The sequence below is a fragment of the Osmia lignaria genome, chromosome 2 (genome assembly GCF_051020975.1).
Source record: "Osmia lignaria lignaria isolate PbOS001 chromosome 2, iyOsmLign1, whole genome shotgun sequence".
NCBI lineage: Eukaryota > Metazoa > Arthropoda > Insecta > Hymenoptera > Megachilidae > Osmia > Osmia lignaria.
This window is the reverse complement of record NC_135033.1, coordinates 11,712,731-11,734,453: the sequence shown is the minus strand read 5'-3', so window position 1 is coordinate 11,734,453 and position 21,723 is coordinate 11,712,731. Positions and strand designations below refer to the sequence as shown.

At 44.4% G+C, this 21,723-nt stretch overlaps 1 protein-coding gene across 4 annotated transcripts in view; it reads left to right on the top strand.

The window, feature by feature from the left end:
- The first annotated feature begins 433 nt into the window (after positions 1 to 433).
- Positions 434 to 21,723, top strand: part of Syn1 (Syntrophin-like 1) — a 216,103-nt gene continuing 194,813 nt past the window's right edge. For 2 of the 4 annotated variants that reach the window (XR_004582099.2, XM_034330004.2), the window contains exons 1-2: positions 442 to 1,677; positions 6,969 to 7,566. Coding sequence is in view for 3 of the 4 variants with exons in the window: in XM_034330004.2 (XP_034185895.1) it covers positions 1,654 to 1,677; positions 6,969 to 7,566 (622 nt within the window). In the remaining variant the exon portion in view is untranslated. Of the gene's footprint in view, positions 1,823 to 6,968; positions 7,567 to 21,723 lie in introns of all 4 variants that reach the window. The other 2 variants (XM_076690162.1, XM_034330005.2) reach the window with 2 other exon arrangements.

The window sequence follows — 21,723 nt, the reverse complement described above, 5'->3', positions numbered from 1 at the left end:
TCCCTGTTCGTTTCATTAGAACACAAAGAAAGCTCGGATGCAATAAAGTGCTCGATTCTCTTTTTTCATCGCGCGATATTAATTTATCTTCGAGGAAATCGATGAGAATAATAGAGAGGGTGGGACACTATAAAAGTTCTGTTTGTCTAAAATGGTTTATGAATTCGTGTCAGAAAATCGATATCGTTTCCAATCAATTAAAATAAGTTGAACAATTTTAATTCATTTTTAGTTTGTTTCTGTGTTATAAAAATATATCTGTTATAATTATTTGTCTAATTATTGTTCTAAATCTTGTATACCATACAATTTATTTATTTTAAGTATGTTAATATAACATACAATAAAAAGTATTTTATACCCAGTATTCATTAAAAACACGACGGCGAATGGAACAATAATAAATTTTAAAAATTTGGTTTGATCGCGGGGAGATTAATCGAATCGCGCGTCGATAAAGAAGATTCCTTCAACGGAGTATGTTTAAATTTTCCCGCGGATGGCGGTAACGTCGCTTTCATCAACGTCCGCCCCTTGCGTCTTGCGTCCTGCGCAGCTACGCCACCAATAGGTCCACCGGGCCGAACGAGTGCTAGTCAAGTTAGTATAACTCGTGACGTCGCGGTTGTAGGTTGTTCGTTCTTCTTGTGATCGTGGTATGCCGTCTCTTCGGCGATGTGACCGGTTTTCAAAGTGACGTGCGTTTTTTCGTACATCTTATCGCGACTGAAACCGTTCGCCGGATCAACGGAGCGTCGGTAAACATAACACGTAGAAAGTCGTCAGTTTTTAATTTTGACTTGCGTCGCGTCTGTCACGTTCATCTCGTATCAAAGTTCGCTTACACGTTTCAAAAGAACCATACATCGTTCCTTACCTCGTGTAACGTTGAATCGGTGTTCGATATCCGTAAATGTCGCTGCTAGATCAGATCGGCAATGATGCTTGGCTTCCGGATCCGGAGTGCGGGAAGCGTACTGTGAAGCGCCATTCGAACTACTTCGATCGTGATCGTTTCAATTGTTCGTGCTTCTAGTCGGACGCTCAGTGTCAACGACAGTGTCAGTCTGGTTAATCGGTCCAGTGTCTCGAAGGAAATACGGAACAACTGACATTTGTGTCTGGAACGTTGAACGGAGTGGCGTCGTTCTTTTTCTCTACAAGCCTTCGAAAGGCGTTACGGTCGGAAGTTGGCCGCGGTCGCGGTGTGGCGCGCGCGTCCAAACGATAATTCGAGTGTGAAAGCATTGCGAGTCGAAAGTGAACGTCGCGTCGGATGGTAGTAAGTAGGTGGAAAGGAAGGAGCGGAACGAAATAATAAACGCGTACGAACGGAAATAAATTTTCTGGCGAATAAGACGGGAATCGAAGTGTTCCCGATTCGAGAACGAAGAGGAAGGCCGGTGAAACATGTCGAGGCTGTTGAAAGGCGAACCGACGGGCGGTTATGTCATTGACTCGAATGCGGCTCGTCGAATGTATTAACCCGTACGTCGATGACGCGTATCGTGTCGTAAGAGAAGAAAGAAACGGTGGCGGAGGACGAGCACCGGACACGCACGGCATCCGTCGGGGGAACAGCAGTCTTCTGATCTAGCCAAAGAAAGAAAAGCAGGCCAGGCGTCGTGCCTCCCACTGCCTACCGGAAGTCATATGCCCATACACGCGCGGAAAACGGTAAATCAACGTAGAAGCCATCAGCTCTAACGAGCGTACACGTTTAGTTTGCATTGGACCGAAGCACGCACGCCTGACCTTCCACCTCTGTTCGTTTTCTTTTCCTTGGTTCGCCTTCATTGTTTCGTCCTTTTCCAACCATCAGGTATGTTCTTAAATCAAAACAATTTTTTATTTTACATTAACCGCGTGAAGTATACGTCGAGTGCGTCAAGATGTCACTACTAGCGGTATTTTGAATGACGTGCTATAAAGTCGTACGAAATTACTTGCTTAAATATTGGTACATAAGTCAATGTAATTAAGAAATTTAAGAAATTTATTTATAGTTCATTCAAATCCTTATGACAATTAAAATTTACACACAGCTTACATCGAGCTTGACATTGCGCGAGGTTTATGAGACTTAATACATGTTAATTACCATTTAGCACCAACGTGAGACTCGCTAATGATTCGCGCCTACGATTGTACGCGTATTTTTAACGATGACACATCGCTATCACGCGAGATTTTTTTCAACATAGTCTATCGAAATATAAACAGGATTATTCCGATTAAACGTTTACGCAAGTTCGACGTATACTTCACCCGGATAATTTTTCATGGAGCGTAAAGTAAGCTTGAAATCGAACAATAGTCAAAGAGAAGGATCAAAGCGAGGAAATAATGTGGGCGGTTCGTTGGTCCCCGCATTCTTTTCGAATTTAAGCGGAGGACCAAGTTTCGAGTTCGAAACTCGAGGAGGGGAGGGGGGAAAAAAAGAAGGAGTCCAGTTTAAAAGCGCGCGCAAAGTGTAAAAGCGGCAAGCTTCAACGTGCCGATTTTCAATTTCTCCCGGTTTCCAACTTGCTCCTTGAGATTCACCGTTCCGTGTCGCATTCCCCGGATTCTTGCAACTCCAATTTCAACCATGGAGCCCCGCGGTGGTTTCCCGAACGAGTGATCCGACAGAAACACACTCGAACATCGCGCCCGGTGTCCTAACTTTCGTCCTCTTGTTTCCTTCTTTACTCGCCGATTGTATTTTAAAGCGTCGCCTCGAAACCAGTCGATTTTCCTTGACATTTCGATGATTCGACACCTCGCGAATATATCTGAATACCATTACTAGACAGAAATTTATTTGTAATCCTCCCACGTTTCGAGCATATTAGGCTGATTAGTCATCAAGTTTTGTTATCAGACGCATCGATACTCTGATTCAGTTGTTCTTAACGTTTTCAAAATCACGGAACATTTACAATTTTACTAAATTAATTTACTAAAAATTACAATTTGTCGAAATCGGGAAAGAGAAGCTGAGCCTGTAAATGTTGTGTGTATGCTGAAAATTTCATCGAGATATAGGGAAGCATCCATCCAAAGATGAGTTAACGAAGAGGTTAATGTAATCAACGGGTTAATAAAAGATTCGCCTTACGTGTCGCTAGAATTATATTCGATGGTCGGACAAAGGTGGTTCTGCTGGTAGAGTATCGGTGCCGTGTTCCTGGCCAGGTATATACGAGGTGATCTCGAAGCGATGTGTGTTTCCTCCCCTCGTTCCTCCAATGGCGATTGTTTTCTTTTTCTTCCTGTTCTTCCCCACTCTTACCTTGCCATCGCGTCCTCTTCATCCTTTTTCTCCCTCAGGTCGCTTCTTGGTCTCTCTTTTAGCCCATAAACAACCCGTGGCCGACGTTTGCCGAGGTTATTGGTTTTTGCAAGGGGCACGACAGGGCCGTATACACTCGTCGAGCAGACCCGACTTCTCTTCCCTCCCTCGTGTCTTATCTATACCTCGTCGTTCCTCCTGGTCCTTCGTACGGGCAAAACGTACACACGCGGTATGCGGTTCACGTGGGGGCAACTGTGCAACTCGCACCAGACTAATTCCCGCAGACAAACACTTTAATTATAACCTTACCACGCGCACGGCTACGTGCCGGCCGATATCACGATATCGATGCTTTTATTAAACATGACCGCCTTAAGGGGATGCAAACGGTGTTATCCGATTGCTCGAATTTCCCTGAGTGGTTCGTTCTAAAATTTTTCTCGACCTCCATTAAAGGATTTTGATTTTAATTGAAAATGTACGAACGTGTTCGCTTGTTTATTTTCTTTATTTCGTGGTTTGATCAAAGTGGAAATGATTCGAACGTTGTCGCGATTGAATCGCTCGGTATTTTGCAAGAGAGAGAGAGAGAGAGAGAGAGGATCGAATCTGGTTGATGTTTATGGGCATGCTCACGAAGCAACCGGAATTATCGGGAACGTGTTTGGCGTGTCACGGTGTCATCCATTTCGTCAGCATTAAGCCCGTGTAAGAAGGGTATCGCGTGTTTGGTACAAGACCTTCGGATACTGCGGTCGAGCATTGTGTATTGTACATCGGTGCTTATAATGCTCCCTACCCGAGGTCAATACACCTACAATACACCCGGTTTCCATCGAGTATTGGCTCTCACAGACATATTTAGTTACAACGTTCTCCGGTGAACGTTCAGAAATGTAAGATTGCGTTTCTAAGATCACCGTAACCCACATACCATTTCGAATCAACAAGTATCGTGTTGTCGACATGTAACACCGGCCCGATTGATGACGAGGACAAGGCTGAAGGAAATACCAGATCAACGTAGAATTTTACCTAGATACCTCGCGTCGTTTCAGTTTCAAATTCGCTTTAAATCTAAGAAAATTTCGGTATATTTTGGTACCGGTGGCCGAACCGACGAGATGGAATGTTTGCGTACATTGCAGAGCAAGCGATATATTTCAAGAATGCGTCGACTCCGAGCTCGATCGAAGATTCAATTAAGTAGATAATTAGCAGTCGATATCTCACGAATGTGTTAGTGCCGAGTTCAATCAAAGTATCGATTAAATATAATTGACGTCGAAGTCGTAACATTCAGAGGTATAGCTTTGCAATGTATAAAATTGATGTTGATGCTCTTCGTTGATATATCGAATACTGGCCGACTTTCCGCGAATCGACGAAAGGTTAATTTAATTACATCGACCACCATCGGCATCGTTTTTCCTCCCTCTACATTGTTTCGCCGGTGAAACCGTGTCAGTTTTTTCCAGCCACCCGTACGTCTATTGAACACGGAACAGATGTATATACGCATGCGTTCAGGAAAAATCGGGGAAAAAACATTGCCTGCGTTTTCTGCATCGTCGTCTCGTCGATTCGTAACGTGTCACGTAGGTGGCTAACGTACATCCAGATACGGGTTTTCGAAAAATAATGGCGGTATCGAGTCCTGCCGTCGATTCATTTTTACCCAATTTCACGCACCGCTGCACCGGCCAACCCTGTCCCTCGCACCCTCGCAACACATCGCGCTTCTCCACCTCCCTTCCTCGAAAAATAAAAAAAAAAAAAAAAAAAAAAATTCGTCTCTCTTTTTATCTCCTGTCTTGGTGGCGAATTCTCGTTTCTCTGTTTCTATTCGTCGAACACCCGGGTGTTCTCTCTTAATTTTCGTTGCGCCCGTGTTTTTGGCATTGCGGTTTATTTCCGCGGTGAACCCTCGGCGTACGCGTAATGCGTTTTCCAATTGCGCGCCATCCGCACCCACCGCTACCCCTTTCCCCGTTTGCTATCCAGACCAACGATTTCGTTAGAAATTTATTCGGTGCGTGCCTTTGTGCCGGCCTAAATGAACGCAGCCGGCCGCATTTTAATGCACTTTCCGTAAATTCGTTGCAACGAAATACTGTTCGTCTATCGTGTTTGTCTGTCTACCTATCGTTCACCTGTTTCTCGGATAATAATCATTAACAATTATATTAGAACACTTATAAAGTGTTTCCGTTCAAGATTAATCCGATAGTTTGGAATTGACAAAGCTGGTGGAAAAATCACGGTCGGAAAGGTGGCCAGCTGAAAATGCATGGAATTTAGATGGATTTCATTGTTTCGTTATGATCGGGACTATTCGACACGGTGTTCCGGTTCGATTTGACTGGTCGTAATGAGATTAACCGAAAGCGGAGGATATCCCTTGTTCGATGTAATTACAGTAGGTAACGTTGCGTAAATCGTGTCAGAGGTAATTAATAATTTTACATTAATTACGCGGCCGGAATCGGTCAACATTTTAATCAACGTATACGTATTCGCGTAAACGTTCGTATCAGTTTTTCCCGTGAATTCTATCGAGATCCGACGTATCGAATACGGTCAATTTCCAGGGAAATTTTTTTCTCCCCCGTCTTTGAAGGCTCGAAATCTCGACGATCCGTCAGCGTGATTCTGGTCCGATTCTTTCGTTAATATCTGGCCCTAGTGTCACTGATAAATTATCCAATTTACACGGTTATCCGGCTGAGCCGTGAAATTATTTATGCCTGGTACACCGAGCTGACGAAAAATTCCGTACGCCGCGATACGCCGGTTAAATATGACGCGATACGGCCTCCCTTTCAGCCTCCGGGGATACAGCGCGTACACGATAACGTGGATACGAAAATATACCGCGGGGGTAATGGTTTTTTTTCGTATTTTTAGGGGAGACACCTTGCTGGTGTTTCCGCTCATAAACCGTAACAGCGTTTTCGAAACTCTCTCCCTCTCTTTTTCTCTCTTGAATCCTTTAAATCCGGAATAGGAATGCTGATAGAGTGGCTGAAACAGAGTATCGAATTTTATTCGAAACGCCTAAAAGTCTCGATCGAGTGTCGACGAATGGTGAATCTTGAGCTTTTGATAGATCATCGAGCATTGATAGAACGGTGAACAAAACTTTGAATGAATTAAAAGCGAACAGCGGCTGTAGTAAACGCGAGACCATTCCCAATTTTCCCGCAATTATACCCCGTTGTTCAGAGTTTTGTAGGACATTTTCCGTGACTAACGGGTAAACGTCATTGTTGCCTGGTGAAAATGGATTGATGGAAATAATAGGCGTGAGGGGGACAAAGAGAGCTCGGTCACGTCACTGCCGGCCAGTATCAATTATTTTCAAATTACGAATTTCACCGTAGTATAGTACAATTGATTTATCCACGTCGTTGGGCACAGACGATGCAATTGACCTGTGTTGCACTCTCTATATGGATGCCCGGAGGGAGAACACCCTTCGTGAAAAACCGACGCGTTATTTCTTTTTCCTCGCTTCGACGCCCCTTGGCCAGCCATTAGGTTTTCGAAAGTTTTTCGACAATCCGCCAATCGAATTACGTTCGAACGATATTGAACGCGTAAGCGTTAAGCGTTCGATTTCGATTCCTAATCTTTTTCTAATTGCGCTTCCATCTAAATGACCACTGATGGTGAATTTCTCGGTCCACAGCGTGCAGCTTGCGAAGAAATCGAAATGGTCGAGCTGTGCGGAAGCGGACCGCCGAGTTCAGCGATGGGAGTGATGGGGATCGGTTCGGTAGTATCCGCGGCTACGTCGTCCTCGTCCTCGTCGACCACGACCACCGCGGCATCGTCCTCGGCCTCAGGACGCGCGGGTGTCCTGGAAACTCAGGTCCGCGGCCAATGGTACCGCGTATTCGTCTCTCTCGAAGATGATTACTTGAGTATCTCCTTGGACGAGAGCTGCGAGACGGGCAATAACGCCTTGAACAACGGCAACATCAATAACAACAACGTGGATAGCCTGAACGATCCAGACGTGCCGGATTCGGTGGCGAATCAGAAACGGATCGTACGCGTAGTGAAAAGCGACAACAACGGCCTCGGTATCTCGATCAAGGGCGGCAAGGAGAACAAAATGCCGATCTTGATCTCGAAAATCTTCAAGGGGATGGCGGCGGACGCTACGGAACAACTGTACGTGGGCGACGCTATCCTGGCGGTAAACGGGGAGGATCTGCGCGAGGCGACACACGACGAAGCGGTGAAGGCGCTCAAGAGGGCTGGCAAGGTCGTCGAGCTTGAAGGTAAGTGTATTTACCAAATGTTTTCTCTTTTCCTTGGCCGTTTGGCCGTCTTTTTGCATCGACAACTACCTACGCGGACTGACCGGTATGCGTTTACCGGGTATACTTATTTGCAAACGGGTCTGATCCTTTCTATGTACTCTGTAAATGTACAGCGCGAGGAAACGCGCGACATTCTTAAGTTTTTCGTCAAAGTAAAAGAAAAATTGTGATATTTGTTAAAGAAATTTATTCCACTGCACTGTGTTTCTTGAAACAACAGAACATTGAATTTGAGGTAAATCTACCGGTCTTCGCGCATTTAACTCGAACAACTCGACAAACAAATTAATTCGGCAATAATTCTAGCGTTTCCTTTGAACGTTAATTCGTACGGATAATTAATAGCCGGGTCGCGTGGAAATCAGCCTGAGCGTCGGCCTGGCTCGAGAATTTCGAGCGTAAACGCAAACGCAGATTCGTTTAGCCGCGCGTCGGTTGAAGCGTCAAAACGTTTCGGCCAGAACTAGAAGTAACTAGCTAGGAACATCCTCGATGCCAGACGAGCTGGGTAGGGGACATTAACGAGCTTTTCGCTCCAATTATCCTCGAGTGCACGGCGCATTAAGTACCGACCTACGGATTCCTGCCAGTTTCTGTCGCTCGTTTTAATATCGAATTCCTCCGTGTCCCCTCCTGTACGTACAGTCACGATGTTCGAAAAAGTCGTCGTTTTGAAGAAGGCTCGTGAAAAACTAGCAATCCTACATTTTCTTCTTCGCGAGTTCTATTTTTAATTACCGAATGGATGGAAGGAAACGTTAAAACGTCCCTAGAATCTAAAGGGTTAACGTACCATTTCGGATATCTTGGGTTTTTCTGCCAGTGGGTATCTCGTCGAGAGCAAAAAAGCTTCGCGATTCTTCTCGCGCAACTCCGTAAGGACGGAAATCAGTGACTTGGCAGTTTTCCTGCGAATTCCTGCGCTATCGTACACCATCTCTAGACGCGCTATTATCAAAAAGTGCGAGGCTGAAAGAAACAGCTAGGGTGAAAAGGTCGGCTAGAAAACGTGTACAAGATGCCTGGAGCGTTAAATGCCGCCCTCACCCTTTCCCTCTCTACCCCTCACGATTTTTCTTTCCGCGTCTTTATTTTACTTCCTTTGTGACCGACTTCTATCGTTTGTTTTCCCCGTACGAATCTCCTACGAGACGGCTCGCTGAAACGGGACGCGCCTGTTTCCCTCGCTTCGCGCACTCTCTTATCCTACCGGCTGCACTTCGCATTCAACGTTCATCAGGCGACACGCGTACACCTCGTTCCCGAGGCTTTCACGCAGCCGGCTGCCGATTGTATGCATGCGAACGCACCTGTACACCGTTATTTCTCTCGGTGTCTGGAAAAAAATAGCTCGACGCGACAGAGAAATTCGCGAGAGAACGATCGTTATCGAGCCGTTTCGGCTGCCGGTCGTTTAACGAAATCCGTTCGCGAATCGATGAATCTCCCCGCCCGTGAATGACCCGAATCGACAGCTCGTTGCGTTTTGTACGATATCGCGTTCGGCCTGCTTTTCACGGAAAATTTTCATTCCCTCGCGCGTTCACCTATCCCAATCCTTTTTCACGGTCGATTCTACCTGGATGCAGCTGATGCCTCCTGACAATACGCTATACGGTTCAAGTTTTTATCTCCGAAAAGCGGAACAAAAACGATGGGATGAAGGTATTCAACTAATAATTAACAATTTTATTTATCGATCTTCCATATGGAGAACTCGTTTCCTTCGGGCAATTTTGTTCGTCGACCGGAGACATCCCGTCGTCGGCGGACAGCTTTTCTTTTATTCAGACGATTTCGGTGGTTGCCGTACGATTTCTCGACGGGCACGTAGCCGCGCACCCTGTCTCGCACGTGCAACACTCCGCGCTCTCTTCTTCTTCGTTGCTAGCTACCTTTCGTCTGGAGAGGTCGGCCGGTTGCCAGTTTCACGTGGGTGACGCGTGGAATGCGATACTCTGCACTTTACGTCCGTGCGAACGTGACATGCAAAATCCTAGAACGCGAGCAAAGGAAGGGAGTTCACCCTTGCTGTTCTTCCCACTTATGTTTCGTTTCGGGTCGTGTAGACCCGAGGAGGGTAGCGTTACGGGTATATAGAGAAGGATTACCGGTTGACCCAGGAATCGGATCGAGTAAAGAATAGGAAGATAGAAGAAGAAAAAGAGTTTCGGAATACATTACCGTAGGATTTTCATCGAAACTCTGTCGCTCGCGAGGGGTTGCATCCCGTTTAAGCGGGATCCCGCCGAAAACTTCCGGTTTCACGGGCCGGGATTGCAGCCGAGTTGGCCCCGCCAGGCTGACAAAGTTTCCGAAACGGCTTGGTCGAAGAGAAATCGAATAGAACTTACTCCCTGATAAACGAAGTCGAATTTATTGCCTCGCCGCCTGAGCGAGATTTACCTTGATTTATTGTATCGTCCCTCTTTTTATTCCCTACATTTTTTTTGTTTCTGCCTTACCCTTCTTCCGCTGTTTCTTTTCTTTCGGCGTGTATGAACGGGAAGATCGTTGAAGCGAATCGAGCGAGAGAACGATTGTTTCGGGGAAGATTGATTCGAGCGCGATTCCCTTGCAAGAAGTTTCAAACTTCTCTCTGTCCCTCCCCCGTATGCATGAACTACCCCGTGATCCTTTAATTCGACCCTTTCCCAGACACCAATAGAGCTATCTTCGCCGTTTGTCGCTCCAGTTTCAATTGTCGATCGTTTGGACAATGAAACGAGTGTCAGCCGTTCGGCAACTCGATCGAAATTCGCTTCCGAAATCGATATTCGCTAATGGCCTGGATAACTTGACGATTACAGCAGTTTTCTACTCGCTCAAATAACTTGTCCGTATGTATTATACTCGTTGATTATTCATTGCAGTTATTGAGCAACTATTTCATTGCGCGTATGTTATATCTATCACCGGATTAGGTTGCTCGAGCGATTGTTGCGCGCCTACGTTTTACGTAAGAACGCCTGTTAATACGTATCCGGCAGGTGATACAGGTGTTGCGTGATTCGAGGGGGAAGCGTCTTTGATCGAACGGCCTTCGTGACTTGTTTGGCAACCTTCGAACAAGCTGCGCGAATTGTGCAATCGTTGCAGTCGCTGCAACGATGATGGTAGATTCTTAGGAAAAAAGGCTTAATCTTTATTCGTTCAATCGGAGTGGAAAGATTGTTCATTCTTGGTATTATTTACAGCTGGTATCAGCTGTTCCGAATGTGGGTAGACATAAAATGTTGGCCGAACTAGCGGAACGTCTGCGGTTCCAGTTCTCGTATCTATTTGTAATTGAAACGCGTAATTTCAGTCGGCCATTGTCCCACGAAGTAGTCCCTGTGACGAATGACGAGCGACATCGTCAGGGAAATTGCATCTTAAATCCTGCCGCTCTGCATTCCTTTCGCTGTGAACGTCAGTCGAGAATCTCCCTTCTCCTCCTTCATCCCCTTTCCGTCACTCGCATATTCCTTTTCATTATCTTCATCGCGACGGTTTATGAGCTTTCTCGCTATCGTTGAAAAACACTTTCACCCTCGAACCTTTCAATGATTCATCGATTTCAGGTCGTTAATCAACAGTATTACTCGAACGTTTAGAATAGCGGATAATTTATAAATAGATTGGATTCCGCGTGGATTACGCATTCGTATCGTGAAAATCTGTTTTTCGTGAAAACACCGAATCGCGATGTAGCGGTAATGAGCCAAAGGGGCGAGGAGGAAACGGTGGCGGGGGGTAGAAACGGTAGTGTAATACCGATTAGCGAAATTCGAATAATTACGTTCATGCTAGGAACCAATTAACAGGTGACGGAAATTAGCTGGTCCCGTTTTATAGCACATCATGATAATTAGCTTCCACTCTCTTTGGTCGTTCGCTGCGTAACCGTACATGCGGTTAATAGAGGTTCCGTGCGGCCTCGTATTTCGTTGGCTATCATAAAGAAACCAGTTACGGTGTTCTTAACGTAATACCAATTGTCGGTAGGTGTTTCGGCTAGAAGGAGAGTCACGGATGATGAAAAGACGCGAAACACGAGCAGCAATTTTTACTTAACGACCCAGGATACGTTCGCCTCCTCTGTTACAAGCTACACCTATAAAACACGGCCGTCTGGTGTTGATATCTCGCCTACGATCTCGTTCATCTATTTGTAGACACCTTCGTAACGCTCTGTGAACCATTTTGCTTCTTCTGATAAAAGATTTTCTGATAACGACTTTTCGTAAAAATAGATCAACCGTTTTGGTTCAAACATTGATAGTAATTAGTTTCGGAGTAACTAAACCGAAGGAGATAGGGACTTGGAAATTGTCTCTACTGTCGCCTGGAGCTATCCTCCCTTATAGATATGTACTAAGAATCCGTTCGGAAGGACGGCGACGCACGGTACTTAAGTAGAGCATGCACTGAAACATTTTGTAACGCATGCATAGATCATCAAATAGATCTCTACGCGAGTTGCAACTGATCACTAAATAATTTATCAAGTTGTCCCGATCAATTTGCGACTATTACACAACGAAAGTCACCGCCGAAGAGTTAAATTTATCTGAATGGTGTACAGAACATTTTGAACCACGTAGAACGTGCATTTTTTTTCTTCTCGATTCCAATCAATTACGTGATTCATCGTTGAGGTACGACTTCGACCTCAATTTCTGTTCCTTTATTTGTTCGGGGAAAATTCTTTTTTATTTTCTTCCCTTTCTCGCTCGTTCAACATACAGAGAGCCTCGATTCGCGCCGGAGTTGCTTTGCTTATTTTTCCTCGATTTCTCTGTACTCGTCGGTATTCCTTCCGTGCGCTGATTCAGCCTTCTATTAATTTTCTTTTATTGTCATTCTACAGATGCTCGTGCCTCGTTCGGTCTCCGCGGTAAAGGTTCTCTATTTACCTTAAATTCAGATCAATATTCACAGCCAGTAATCTCAGCCAGTTCCATAAGTCATTTTCCTCGTTCATAAATCAAACCCGGTGGATTTCTACGATTACATTTCTTCGTTCGTAAATCACTCGGCCATTGATTTTCAGAAATTTTTCCTCCCGCTTTTGCCGCGAATTCGCGTAATTTAAGTCTCATTAGCATTCAGACGACGGACCGCGAGTTGGCCAATTAATAGTTTCGCTCGAGATAATTTGCGGTCGCCGTGAATTCGAAGGACGCGTCGTTACTTTTTCGTTCGGTATCATTTTTATAATAACAAGCAGGAGAAACGAAAGGGATCGTGACGACGTCGTTCCACCTGCATTCGCGACTTATGGTGGCTGCTTTCTATCGAGGTGAACCTTTGATCTGTCGTAGACGAGGAAGAAGTCGGTAAAAGCTCGTTTCGCGAGCAGTAATTTCGAGCTGGACTAAACTTATTTCTGGCATGAGTGAGCATAGGCTGATCCTCTCTCATCTCCTCTAAATTACCAGCCTTCTCTTGAATAAAAAAACTGCTTTGGATTGAAAGGAGAGCGACGTTGAGTCACGTAACCATGCCGCAGAGTTATTTTCACCGGAGAATATCAGAAGTGTCTTTGCTGGAAACGGCGATGCAGTTAGGACTTTGGCAAAGAGACAGGTCAACGGAGAGATTTACCTTCGAGTTTCTCTGTGCCCCGTTCAGCCAATTTAAACTCTCGGATAAGCACCAGCTTTTTGTTAACAGTTTAGTCCTAGATATCCTATATACATCCTAATCTATCGAGGTGTTTCGAGTATCAGAGCATTAACCCTTTAGTTCTGATTTAGAAAAAAAAAAATTTAATTTAGTTACATCAAAGCATCTATTTGAATCATAAATAAGATGCAGAGACAGGTAGAGGGTATAATTCGCTTGCTCCCATGTTAAAGGGGTCAAAGGAAAGCGGGCAATAAAATAATGGCAAGGAAATGTTGGCAGTTGGAACGCGAAGCGTGTTTCGTCCACGAAGAGGGTATCGTGATTAGCTCGAACACGGTACCTAAAATATACTTGAAGAATATGAGCGTACGTCTCGTCGTCGTGTAAATGCATTTACATAGTGGGCTCGAGTAGCAGTACTCAGGTACAGTAACTGGAATATAAGGCACGAGCCGGCGTGCTTCTCGTCCTCGCGAGCATTATATATCTCTCGGGTACTGTGTACTGTGTTTCGCGTGCCTTTCATTTCGTCCTTTACGGTACTTCGTCATGATTTACGAGGTATCCGCATGAGGAGAGACGCCGTCGCATTCTATGTCTCCTCTTCTTCCTTTTCCTTCTTCTTCCCCATCTAGCCTCTGCTCTTCTTCTTTCCGTGAGCCTGTCCCGTTTCTAATTTTCTCGTTAAACAGGCAGAGTGAGAGAGACAGAAGAAGGTATCTGTGTTTGAGACTGGAAAAAAGAGAACTTTAACTCGATCTCTGGCTACATCTTTCGTTAGTTTGCCCCGGTGATTTTTTTTTTTAAACATTTCAGATTCGTGTTGGATTATTTTATTATATTTCCTTCGTCTCCGCATCATTAATCGAGGGAAACCTACTTACGTTGCACGCAATTGTACACCAGCTAATCGAACGTGCATTAGCGCCGCGAAATTCCCAATCGGGCCGCGTGTTCTCGTGCCAGTTATCGTTCCATCTTCCGCAATTTGAACCGCGAAAACGTGGCGATATTAGCCGCCGATAAGATGATAGAGACTGGCACCGTAGACTGGACGTTGTAGGTTGAATCTCAAAGAAGAAGACGGCTTTCGAAAATGAGAGATGGTAACTTCTGTAACTTCTCTTTGATTTATGCGCCGACGATTAGGTAATTTGAAATTTGGTAGTTAAGTTAAAATTGGTAGAATACTGGTAGGATAAGATTGCTTAGACTAATTCACTGATCATTAAAAGAGACAGTAATTAGTGTCTGATCGAATTCGGTAAACGATACGTTATCACGGTCCATTAATCGGTATCATAAAGGGATATGATAATTATATTGGCAATCGAGACGAGGGCACCTTGATCGTCCACATCGTTACGGCCTATTGATTCTCTGATTAATGCGTAATGAAATACACTATGTAGTACGTGATTAATCAGAGTATTAACTAAACTGTAACCTCGAGAGTAGGTTCGTTTGAAGAAGGATGCGAATTTTCCTTCAAATTATACCCCTCTGAAATCGTACGGTCGGCGATTTATCACGATTATCCGATATTTCAGCGTTTAAATTCAATCGTGAATTTTCATGCGAATGCACGAGAAAAACGTCGACGAGATAATGATCTCCGCCGCGGCGCGGCGCGTCTTTCCTAAGTATTATCACCCTCGCGTTATTACGTCGAGTGAATTTCGGAAGTTTTACGAGGGCTGTGCTGGTGGAACGGTGCCGCGTCGACCGGAAGAGGGCTGGAAGAGGCGCGGCGCGTGTATTACAATACGGAGATAGAAGATCTCCGGTTATATATCACGTATCGTGACAAGAGGCCGCTCGAGAGAGAGTCGAGGAACGCGGTTACACCGGCTCGCACGAACGAGCCGTGCATTTATGCGCCAACGAGCATCCCCTATTCACCCACCCCTTCGGTAATTGCAAAAACGTCGGCAATCGCGTATTACTCTCGCGGTTGGATAACGGTAATTACGCGTAGGAGTACACGGTTTCGTTGTTTACCGCGCGTGCCGTCCTGGCGTACCGGCGCCGAGATAAGCGTTATCGACGCGCGATGACCACCACGAACACCCCCCTCGCAACACATTTCCAGTTTACGCTAAAACGACCACGACTTCTATGTACCTGGATGTTGTGTGTAACTTTTCATGCAATTTCGTTAAATCGTATCATTCAATACGTATCCATCAATATGGTCGTCAGATGCCTTCTCTTTTCATTTTCCCAACTCTGTCGCAACAATAGAACGTCTTCCGTTAATAGTTGAATAAAGTAAGGAAAATGTAGCTCGTATATCTAAGGGGACGAGATGCGGCTTTGGTAGAGTTTATTTACGCGCATCGTGCGCGTGGCACTTTAAACTTGGCGGTCTACGAGACAAATTGTCGCGGAACCCGGTAAAATGCTTTGCCGGGCTCGCCTACTTTTTGCCGGTTATTTTCATTCGTGCGCTATACCTACGCGTCGTTTATTAAATCCCACGGGGTTCTAGCCGGCGACCACAATCGTGCCGGCAAAAAGGAACCCCGTCGTTTGGAGAGGTAACGTTCTTGGGAAGTCGGCCACGAGCATCGGTATGGCGCGATACGGCGGTCTCGAAATTTTACGGCCAACGTCGTGGAAATTCTGCGGCAAAGCCAACGAAATGGAATGAAAAAAAAAAAAAAAAAAAAAACAGAAGAAAAAACAGAAAAGGGGGGAAAACGGAATAAAGAACGACAACAACGTCAAAGAAAACAGTCCGCGATACAAATAAACGTATAAACAAGTGGCGAGAGTTGGAAACACAGAACGGGTTTGAAACGAAGAGCCTGGTAACGTGTGCTGCCACTTTAACCTCCCTTCGCTTACACGCGTTTTTATCTAAACAAACCAGCGGCAAACGAAAGGAAAAGAAACAACGGAAACGCTAACAAACGGGGTAAGAAACGTATCTTGATAAAAACCTGTGTTGTTGCAGTCTGACTACTTTCAACTGTTTTTAAAGCGTTTAACGAGTTAACCGTTCGTGGGAGGGGATTGAATGGAAAAACAGGCATTTTTGTATAGATGGTATTCCAAGATTGTTCTATATTAAATTACACTAAGTTTCTTAGTCGAAACTGTTCCCTGAGGATCTCATAACCGTTCATTAACCGTCAACTTTTCTACACAAAATTCGACTTCTCCATTTTTGCCCTTTCAATCTTCTCGCTAAACTCGTAGCGAAGTTAAGGGAAGTTTAACTTGATGAACAGTTTCGAGGGACTTCGAGTGCGCTTCTCCGCTTAAAATTTCCAGTGAAATTAAGGATTACTGTAGTCGCGTGTTTAGAGAGGCAGTTAATTAACGCGAGCGTAATTTTTTTTCTCCCAAGCTGCAACAAGGAATTCTCATCTGTGCACGGTGCGTTGCACGCGAACGGAAGGGCAAGGTATCCGCGTTTAAAAGGGAGCGACGAAATCGCGTGCCATCGGGCATTTCGCGGTTACCCTCCGCGTCGCCGACGAATATTCAATTTTTATCTCAAGTGACATCCCGAACCGCGACCCTCGAGATTCTTATAGACGTCCTACACGGAAGCGCCCCGTTAATTATTTATGAAACAGCGTTTGGTAAACGACTATCTATCTTTAGACGAGGTGTATATACCTACGGTATTGGCAACGTTGTTCCGTCACACGATCAATCATCTATCCGAGATTCGGTCCTGGGAATTTATATTATTCGAATAAGGCAGACCGAGTGTAAATTCACTACCCATTACACCCGATCATCATTCACACGGTCGAATAGAGAGCGAGGGGGTTGCAACGGGGCTGCATTACCGTTCGTTGCCCCGTTACGTCGACTTGAATCGATCAGATGATTATCGACAGTTCCGACCGCATGGAAGCGGTGTATCCAATATTAACAGGTTTCATTGTACGATATTAATTCGTTATTTTATCGACGGATATATTTCATTGGGGTACGAGCGGCATCGGATTATCGAACGTTCAAATCATCCCCCCTTCCTGCCGGCTGCTGGTGCCGTGTTGCGAATCAAAACGAATAACATACAAAGCGACGGGGATGGGGTTGAAACGCGTTTTCTTTCCTGCTTGTTTCGCGCATTCGAACGGAAGAATCAGCGTGCACACGTCGAGCGTTGATTTCTCCGGTGGCGGCCGATGTGTTTTTCGATATTTTATCCGAAAGGGTGGTGTTGGGCGGTGGCAAAGGACGACGGCTGACATCGTCGAGGCAGACCGTCGCTGGGGAATAAATTGGAACCGTCTTCGGTATCACACGATGCCATTTATTGTCATTTGTTCGATACCAACAATCCCTGTTTGCCTTGCCACGTCCAACGATCCCGTCATCCATTGTCGATTGCTTTTCAACCTTCGTGGATCGTTCGTTTAATGATCCCTTTTTCGCTCTGTTCGTGAAACAGGACGCTTCTTTTTAAATTTTATTTCAATTCTCTTCGTGGATACTTTTAATGATTTTTTCTTTTTTTGTTTCTGATATTTTGTGGAATTTGTTCAATTTTATTTTATTTTTTTTTTATCTCATACGTCGATTAAAGCTCCCGTATCGATAAAAGCTCTCTTTGAACTGGACGTACAACTCTGTTCGATAGATGGTACAAAGAAACTATGATCACGATCTAGCTTTTGAAGAGAGAGCCATCGCAGAACGCCTTTGCGTTTTGCTCGCTCGTTCATATCGTTTTAATGAAAAACGAACGAGACTGCTATCGGACAATGCGTTCTTTCGTTCTGACGGAAGGTACAAGGAAAAGAGGAACGAAATTGTCTCGTGTCCTTTTAAATCACAGTTATTTATACAAAGATATCTGAAGTTTCGAAAATTTCCATTATTTGTATTCGTGAAATTTAGAAATTTCTTCATCTTGTAAAATTGCAGTTGCACTTTTGTCAAAATAAAACTGCATCGCATGATTCACCACGCGTATCACTCTTGTATAATTTACCTTGCGAATCTCAAAGAGAGCTTTTCTTCCACCTTCTGCCAGCTTTCCTTAATGTATCAGAATAGAATCTCGATACTTTGAACGCTCGAATATCTGCCAATAATCGCGTAGGAGCTTCAATCGGATACGTACCGTAACCTGTTCCATCCCCGTCGCTTCCACCCTTCGCATAAAGTTTAATGGAGTCTGTCTGCGATATTTGGTGGCGAACAATCTGGGAAAGCGTGCACCGGTTGCACAGTTAGTTGCAGTTGCACGCGTAGGCGGATTCCGTGGTGCCATCACCGTATGCATAGAAACGTTCACTGTTTCTTCCTAGATTTTTTTTTTTTTTCACCATTCACGCGTTGGAGAAGGTAGAACTACGTGTAACAACAGAGCTTTCTGACCTAATGTCACGAACTAGGCTGCTGCGGTAGCTTCGAAATCTCGGTAAAGTCTCTCTCTCGAGGCGTCGACTGTGTTACATATTCTCGACTTCCGGCTTTGTGGACGTTTTAACGGGCCGACAAATGCTTTGTCGTTGAAAGAACGTTCGTAAATGTTTGTCGAGTCCTTCTACATAAAAGCGCTGCTGTTGCAAAGTTACGATGCGAATGCAGTTAAAGATTAATAATAGATATTGTAAAATCATGGCTGATTGGTTATACTTATTAAGTCTATCATTGGATTTACGTTTCAATGTAATCGAAGAAGTTGAAATTGTTATCGGAATGATAAAACTAATTGTGCGGTTTATGGTTTCGGGGGGGACTTAATTAGATTGAATCCAATCGATCGTGTAATTAAGTTAAATGTGTATCTGTTTTTTGATCGAATTCGAATCGGGTTGATTTCAGCCAATTATGTAACAAGCATTTCGTTCCACTCGACGGAGAATCAATAAGTGGTTGTATATACCTACGTGTTATTTCGTGTTGTTATTTCAGCACATAACCGATACAAGCATTGCTATTTTTGACCGGTTTTAAATGATATCGACTAAAATATCAACGTCTATGTAGAAGAGAGTAATTGTTGTTTTACTAGTATATCAATTATTCGATAAACTTGTCTCGTCGATTTAAATTTTAATTACCTACAAATGGCCAATAGATTAATTAAATATCAGCGTGTAAATAGTTCAAATTACTGAGTGGAAATTACATTTGTTAAGCTTTAACGTACTAATGCTGTTTGCAACTTCTGCATGAATTATCAAACTTATGGATTATCTAATCAAGGAGATAAAATCAATTTTCTCTTTCTCTCTCTCTCTCTCTCTCTCTGGTTCGTTATTCCCTCTGATTAACGAATTCCCTCGTCCTTTTTCGTTCTTGGCGAACACGAGCTTCTTTCGCAAGAGGTAGATACTGCATCGGCGATTACACGAATCGGGGAAAAATTAAAGCATCCCCGATGAGTAGGAGAGGGATCTGGATTGGCGAAGGAAAAGCGTGGGGGGTGAAAATGAGGTGTGTCTGGTTCTCGTCGACGGACAAAGCGCGACTCATCCACGCCACGGATTACTATTCCCAAGCGCGATTGCTTGGCTCCGTTCATGTATCCTCTCTTCGCGTTCTACAGATTCTCATCCCCTATCCTTTTCATCCCTCCTCTTTCTCTTCATTCGTGAATCTGTGGTTCCGAGTTACCCACTGCTCTCTCTCTCTGGGCTATCTTCCCTTACGATCCTGATTTCGGTTCGCTCGTTTCTTTGACTGTACCGTGGCAATTCTTGATCTCCTGCGCGGTTCTTCACTCGGCACTAGTAAAAATCCAGCCGGATCGCCACGATCCCCCGTGGAAATTCGCCGCTCGAATTACGCTTTCAATCATCCGGCGGTGATTAAAATCTCCCGTTAATTCTTCCCGATTTCGTTCCACCTTTCTGTGCTTATTTTTCAAGTTCACTGCGACGAAATTTTTTCACAGAACCTTTCGAACATAATTTTCTCAGTAATCTAACGTTCCATAAAATAAATATCGTTCGCGAACGCACAACGAACAAGCTAAAAGGGAAAAAGCATAGTCGCGACGCGTTACAACAGGTAAGATTTAGTTGTTACTGTCCCATATCAATATTTCTCTAATTCAAACGGTCCACGGAATCATAAACGCAACGACCGGCCGGGAACATTCATTCGATTCAAAGATATTCATGGACCGCCTCGAAAATGTATGTACATACTTTATACATAGCTCGTTCGCTGTGCTTGGTAGAACGAAACGTGCTGCGCTCTTATTGCATGAAGCCCGTGGCCGTAGATCGATCATCCCTTTGTTTCGAGGCAGTAACTCGTGCAGAACCGTGAAAATTCTCCAAGCTCGTCAAAGAGCGCGATCATTTCGCTTCCCTTCCAGTCTGGCTGACCATCGATCCTTCCCGTTCCTCCTACTATTTTTTCCCCGCCTGTGTTTTAACCCTTTGCTTTCTAATGTCGCGTCGCGCACTTAATGATGCAAATAGTTAAATTATGATAATGAAAATTTGAATAGGTAAGGGGTCGGTGTAATTACATGCAAAAGTGCAATATTATATATTTTAAAAATAAAACGTAAGATAAAGGGTTAAATTGAAAGGAATAGCGAATTCCTGGTGATAGAGTAGACAGATGTAGGGTTAAGTTGGTAATGCCGTAGGACAGATACAACGGGTCCCGGTCTGTTGCTTTCCTCTGATGAAAAGGAGACAGATACGAGCAGTCAGGGTGAGACCGAGGTCCGGCCAGACCATTGTTCCTGGGCCGCAGCTAATTTCCGTTTCCGTTGCTCTATGACTTCCGTGAATCGCACGTTACTACCGTTCCCTACAATCCGCTCGATTGTTATTGATGTCGCTGCTCCGGGATCAAAGTGAACTTTGACACGCTACTAATCGACGAACTTGTGCTTTTGAGCTATCCAAATACAGGGAGCAACGAATTGATTTCTACTCAAACTTTAACCATCTGCTCTTACCAAAAAATTTGAATAATATTGCAAATTTGTCGATTCAAAGTATGATTTCGAATTGCAATGACTTTCATGCAGTAGTATATGGAATTGAAAGTTGCCAGTTTAACTCGTAGAACACTATGGTTCAATTCGTGTAGTGTAAATCTGGCTCGTTATTTCGGTCGAGGGAATTCATTTCTGAACGATGGTAATTTCTGCAATTTTCCGTGTCGAAAATCACCGTTCCGTAAATTGCCATGATCAATGTTCTCGTACTCGAGGCAGCCGGCGAATCGAGTACGCCAACGTCGCATGAATAAAAAACGATCCGTTAATCAGCCATACGAGTGCCCTTTTAATCTAAGCGAATTTCATTCCCAGCTGTTTTAACAGACAAATAGAGGAACGTTGAGAGCGTATTAGAGTACTGTATTAGAATTTTCAAGAACGAGTCTTTTCGCGCGAATGCTCGTTCTCTATTCACCCATTAAATCGACAGAAAATGATGGTTGCCTCGTGATGCATCCACGATTTCAACGACCATCCCATACTCGATTCCCAGTTTCTTCACTTTTACTCTGGTCGCAAATTTTGAAGCGTTTTCACTCGGCTGACGGTCGATTAAA